This window comes from Poecilia mexicana, unplaced genomic scaffold, assembly GCF_051168715.1.
Source record: "Poecilia mexicana isolate PSO_F unplaced genomic scaffold, ASM5116871v1 scaffold_22, whole genome shotgun sequence".
Taxonomy (NCBI): domain Eukaryota; kingdom Metazoa; phylum Chordata; class Actinopteri; order Cyprinodontiformes; family Poeciliidae; genus Poecilia; species Poecilia mexicana.
The window spans coordinates 14,459,933-14,466,211 of record NW_028263391.1 but is presented as its reverse complement, the minus strand read 5'-3'; the positions used below and the strand labels follow the sequence as shown (position 1 = coordinate 14,466,211).

The 6,279-nt window shown below is 41.9% G+C and overlaps 1 protein-coding gene across 1 annotated transcript; it reads right to left on the bottom strand.

Moving 5' to 3' along the window:
* Positions 1 to 1,010: 1,010 nt before the first annotated feature.
* On the bottom strand, positions 1,011 to 4,798 carry fam167b (family with sequence similarity 167 member B). Its single transcript, XM_014979654.2, has 2 exons — positions 4,378 to 4,798; positions 1,011 to 3,721 (listed from the first exon to the last, which is right to left on the bottom strand). The coding sequence occupies exons 1-2, from the start codon at positions 4,675 to 4,677 to the stop codon at positions 3,458 to 3,460; spliced, it is 564 nt and encodes a 187-aa protein (XP_014835140.2). The 5' UTR covers positions 4,678 to 4,798; the 3' UTR covers positions 1,011 to 3,457.
* Positions 4,799 to 6,279: the final 1,481 nt, after the last annotated feature.

Below are 6,279 nucleotides of genomic sequence, written 5' to 3'. Positions count from 1 at the left end.
CAGTCTTCTTTCATGCTGCCGATGCTTACTACTCGCACACGCCATATCAGCTTGAGCTGAGAGCCGAGCATGCTTTATTTACTCCATGATATCAGCTTTAAAGGACGTGTTAGCTTTAGGTATGCTGAAGAAAGGTCAAGGGAGAATATCTGAAGGGCAAACCTGAGTGGCGTAAGAAACACAAAGGTAAAGAAAAAGGCTATTGAAGGTGCGATACTCAGGCTTCCCTCCAACTTCTTTCATTTGATATTCACCTTCACGTCTGGTTGTTCTGATTTCAAGTCACACATGAGGTCATGTGTCCTGCAGCACTCCACAGTATGAAGACTGTGTCTGCTCATTTTCCTCCGTAACAACAATCTGCCAAGGAATATTTTGTTTCATGTTCTACAAGTTGTATCTTACAGTGTGTCTGGTTCAGCACAAGCCTGCAGGAAATGAGCAACAACACATGAAAGAAAGAAGCAGGACACTTGTGTGCAAAATCTGTTTTTAGGCCAGATGATAGGGTTGGGGTCTGTGGTGATTTTTACTTTAAATAACTTTCAGGTTTTACGCTGTGCAAGGTCATCTCTGATTTGTTTATCTTATTTCTAGACAACAATAACAGATTAATAAAGCCTGGAAACCCAGGAAATGTGGTTAGTGCAAGTAAAATATTGAAAATGATGGGTGGTTTAAACTTTATTGTGAACTTGAATGTTAGTGGGGGGAATGTAATACCACTTACAGGATTTCATTACAGTCTGGGAAAGTCTGGAATAATAAGCATTTTCCTGGTCAGGATAAGCATGGAAAAATAATAGAGAGTGTGGAAAACATTGTATGTCAGTTAGATTCCCATCCATCCATCCATCCATCCATCCATCCATCCATCCATCCATCCATCCATCCATCCATCCATCCATCCATCCATCCATCCATCCATCCATCCATCCATCCATCCATCCAGGAATTTAAGTTACTCTTATTATTATTAAACACTTTTATGCAAGAAAGAAAGCAATCCAGCCGAGGTATTTTCTTTTATACTCACATGCATAGTAGATACATTTACATCAGTACTTAACAACCAAAAATCTGCATAGAACTCAGTGTTATACTTTTAACTAAAATACATCAACATACGAGGAGCAAAAGTAATCAGTCGCGCATTTGTTACTTAAGTATAAAGCAAATCATTCATCTTGGGTGGGAGTGTGTGCTCAAGGGGGGAAAAGCAACACTTGGTCAGCTTTATACAGTCAGTGCTCTGCAGCATCTCAACATGTCACTGGGAAACAAAACAGCCTCCTGGCTCTTGTCACAGCCGTGCTGAGGTTGAAGGGATATTTTTGGTCCGTGAGGGAGAGGTGTAAAACAAATCATGGGGGTGACCTCCTGCTTTCTGGTGGAAACTGATGAAGGCTTAAAGAGTGCTGCTGTGTGAGGGGACGTTGTTTAGCATAGAAACTCGCTGAATTCCACCAGGCCCAACAAATACACACCGGCTCTGAGCTCTTTGATTTCATTAAAGCATGTGACAGCCTGAAAGGATCCAACTTGTTGGCGCCTCGTCCCTCAACCAGCTCAGACAAAGTTTGACCTTTTGTCTTCAATCTCACTTTCACCGCTTTGATGGCCAAATTCCTTTTTTGCTTCACGAATTATATTTTACCTTTCTGTTTGAAGATTCTGTCACAATAATTGGTCCCTGGGTCTTTGAGAAAGTAAACAAAAAATGTCTCTGGTGGGTCACGTTTCAGTTAAATAACATGATACAATGTGTTGCCGAAAGTATTCAGATGCTCACCATGACGTTTACATCGATTTAAATAGTGCCCCCACGCATGTAAGATTTAACGACCTCAACTCCTCTAGAAACTATTTCCACAAGGTGTAAGAGTGTGTTTATGGAAATATTTGACCTTTATTTCAAGAGAACACTTGTGAGGTCATTCCCAATGGTCTGCTTCTCGGTCTTCACTCTAATTCATTTCCAAATGAGCTCTATCAGGTTTAAGTCAAGGTTCTTTTCAGGACAGTCAAGTACCTCTACACCAAACTCACTAATGTACATGGATCTTATTTTTGCTCTGGTGGGCAGTGAAGCTGGAATGAGAAAGCATCCAAATGTCCTTGTATTCTGCAGGACGGAGAGGACCTTCAATGAACCTAATGGGGTTCACTGAATGTGGTTGTTCCTCAGCCCCATTCCTGAGGAACAACCACACACCATACCCCCACCACCAATATTTATGCATGGCACAGAGCAAGCAAGTACCATTCTCTCAGCAACTGGCAAACCCAAATTCATCCAATGGCAAAGAAACCTTCAAGATCTTCCCCACTTAGACCATCTCCTAGGATCAAGTCCAGATTTAACAAACAATTTTCACTTAGGTTACTTTGGATAAAGACCCACACACATCAGTTCCTTCCTATTTATTCTGCAGGGCATCCTAAAAGGAAACACAAAGTTTAAGGAATCCTCTCTTCATGTACAGCTTTTCAACTGACTGGGATTCTTGAGGTGTCTGTTCTGCTCTGGCCTTTTGGATGTGTGTGTTGCAGATCTGAACTTCAGATTTACGGAGGTTCTGGAGGACAGTGCGGCAACTCTGGGTGGTGACTTCACACCCGGGCCCAGCAATGTGCTGGAAGGCATGTAAATATGATCAACAGAGCAAATTAGCCACTGTCAAGCAGAGATTTTCAAGTCCAGCAGCTGCATGCTTTACACCACTACATCCGAAGGTTTTACTATATACTTGGACAGAGGTCCACGGAAACCCATTCCTTGAAAGCATCTAAACACTGTTCTTGAGCTACTCTGAAGGGCACACAAAGCCCAGAGGTAAATAGAGATTGACACTTCAAGATAGGTGGCAACTTGTACACACTATGTGTCTGATTTTATGATTTTACGTTGTCTCCTCAAAACTGTTCCCACTTCGTTCTGATGCCCCAAACAATTGACTTTTGCACAAGCAGGATTCTATCACTGTACTACACTTGACTTCACGGACATCCTGAGACTGCTCTAGAAATATTTGCACATGCAGTCGGCTGCCTCGGTGTGGCCATGGAGGTGTTTGGAACAAATGAAATCAAGGACTTGGAGGTTTGTCTTAATGCTTTTGGCAATATAGTGAATTCATTCAAAGTTTTTTTTGTTTCTGTGACAAGTCTGTGGTATAAAAAAGCAGAATCAGACGCGGACCAGCAGGGAGTTCTGGCAGTAGTCGAGGTGTGCATGCTTTCTGCAGGTGAGTACATAAATACTTCCTCATTCATGTCATACCCTGACACAAATCAATCAAGGCAGACATTTTCATTTTCACTGCTGGCAACAATTGCTGCCTGCCACTCACCAGTCCGCCCTTGGAAAGGAAGTAACTCTAGTGACGTGCCTTGTACAAACACAGAGAAGAGATACGGGAACATCTGTTTCTGTGTGGGCAAAATTTGACCCTTTTCAACACAGTGAGAAACGTCTGGAGTTGATGTTCATTTTGGTGAGGCCTAGGTGCTTCAGAGGCGTGGAGAGAGCAAAGGCGGCCTTCATGGGGATGTCACACAGTAGGTCCGACTCCTCCTCGCACTCCTCCAACTCGTAAGTGGCATCATCCAGCATCTCCTTGTGACGGTGGCACACCTGCTCCACTTTCAGCCGGTGGATCTCCCCACGAAGGCGGATCAGCTGCCGGGCCAGTCGGTTGTCCTGGACTTGCATCTCCCTCTGGGCAGTGAGGAAAAAAAAAGTGGGAAACTGGGGTGAGACGTAAGAAATCACTAGTTTTATCTCTGTAGCAGAGTGTAGGGTAGAATGTTCTTGATTAAAAAAGGGGGTATTTTTTTGTATTCATTAACCACCAACAACTCTGATAGGGTGTGAAAACTAATCACTGTAGTTATAAACTTAGTTTTATTCTGAAATATTTTTTCTCATATAGAAATATAAATGCCTTAAAAAATATTTGTATATTTGGCAGATTGTTGCAAATAGTTGTACCCTTTGATAATGCTAAAAAAAAAAAAAAACTGAGAGCAGATTCCACATTTGATCACTTATTTAAAACTCATATGCTCACTTGTGCGAAACTGAAATTATTTGCATTTGGATGGTTCCAGGTAAGGGCTGTGAGAAAACAGGCATCATATTGTTTCACCAGGTGTTTGTTTAAACAGACTTAAGCATGTCATCATTCATTATCCTTGAAATGAGAAAGGTATTCATGCAGACACCGAGGAGATGATTATCTACCTTACAGTGAAGCAGGAAGCTTCTCTCCTCTTTCCTGACTTTATCAGATTTTGGTTTTAGAGGGCTGAGAATTAGCTGGAAATCATTCATGTCAAGTTGCAATAAGTTAGTTAAACATAAACCCAACTCACCAGCTCTTTTCTCAGAAACTCCAGCGCATCATCAATGGTATCAAAGCCGCATATGTTGCGCACAACAAGCTCTGAGTTGTCATTTCTCAAAATTGCGGGCATGGAAACGTCTCCTTCGGCGGAGTCCGGACAGTCCGCGGGGCTCCTGTCCGTCCAAGGGCGACTCTGCAGCCGTTCCTGCCACTCCAGATAGGACGGTCTGCGCGTCTGCAGCTTCAGCTTCTCCGTCAGCGCCTTGACGCTGTCCAGATCCTCCGTGTCTCCCTCCGAGCAATCAGCTCCAAGCTCTTTAAAATCCATTCATGCAACGGGGAAGCGAAACTTTCTGAACTCGGTTTGACAACGGCTCTCCGGAGGGTGCGGAGAGCGCAACAGGTCCATACCTCCTTTATAGGGAGAAGTCACACAGTGGCCGCCCATCCCGCAGAGGACGGGAGGGGTGGATAATTTATTAGCTGTTTTATGAAAGGGGAAGTCGGACCTCAAGACCTCAGCAGAGAGTTTTAGTTCAAGTAAAACTTCAAAACAAATTTAATTTCGATAAACCAAGACTACCTGAGGCTATGCATAAAAAGATAGCGAAGATATCTTATATACACACACACACAACCCAATTCTTACACAAATGTCAGTGTAAAAAGTAACAGTTCCTCACGAAAACTATGTAAAAAAAAAAAAAAAAAAAAAAGTAGAGTAGTCTCTGTGTATTTTGATGCGTTGGGTCCTCAGATTTTACTGAGGGCCCAAAGTGCATCAAGAAAATATAACCCATAACATAGTCCGAACAGTTTGTCAGATCCATGCATATGCGTTGTTCATGCAGAATCGGGTCAGGCTTAAATCTTGCACTCTGTAATTGTTAATTTTAGTGAGCTTGTAGAAACTGTGAATTCAGTTTCCTGTTCTGAACTAACAGGCGTTGCGCCCGATGTGGTTTTCAGGTGCTGTAGTTCATCTACTTAAAGAATTGGGCATTTCGAGATTATATTCTGCATACCTTAGTTACAACATGTGTTCATTTGAGCTGCTGTTGCCTCTTCATCATCTCAAAGCAGGCCCCCCTCTTCTTCCTGTCCACAGATATCAATTAGGGGGGTTCATTTCCTATTTTTCTGACAAGTCTAGAGTGATAGTTGAGAGATGGATGAAAATCTCAGTAGACTGTCAATTTATGAAACACAAATACTGTGTCACATTCAGAGTCACTCCCCTCTCCTCCACATCTTGGTCTTTGGTTTGAACTTTAGTAGCTTATCTCCAGAAGACTGAACCTACTCAGTTGCTGTCATGTGACTGGCTCATTGTGTTAACAAGCCAATTGAAAGGGTGCGTCCAATAAAAGGCCAATGAATGTAAAATGGCATGTACTTTTCAAATATTGTCAAGTAATAACCACAAACCTCACATCTTACATAAGATTTTATGGGATACACCAACACAATGAAGACTTGTATGGCATGAAAGAAAAAAGGGTTTTTAAGAGAGCACCAGGAGAAGACCAAGCACTTTAGATATCAGAAGATCTAAATCAGTGATGATCTGTAAGGTAAAAGGTAAATGGATCTTAGCATGGACTAACTGATCTTTCTGTAGCATCAGGAAAGAAATAGTTACTCTAGTATTCCAGTCTCTCCCGACCTCAAGCAGAAACCTCTAACATCAAGGTCCCAGCAAATGATGAACAAAACAAAACATTACCTTTTATTTTCTTTGCAGACAAAAAAAAAGCTGAGGCAAACAGATGACTAACCACATTCCCATGCATCATTAGCATTGTAATATAATGTAACGCATTGTAATAATTAATCTTCATGGGAAAAGGTTTTACAATAAGTTATAAGTAGTTATTCCAACCAGCCAAGATTCCACCCTATTATTCATATAATAAAACTTACTAATGCT

Excerpts from the sequence above, each read along its gene's own strand:
- fam167b (XM_014979654.2), bottom strand. The coding sequence starts at position 4,677 with ATGGATTTTAAAGAGCTTGGAGCTGATTGCTCGGAGGGAGACACGGAG. Across the intron at positions 3,722-4,377 it reads AGTTTCTGAGAAAAGAGCTG|AGGGAGATGCAAGTCCAGGA; the intron begins GTGAGTTGGGTT and ends CTCACTGCCCAG.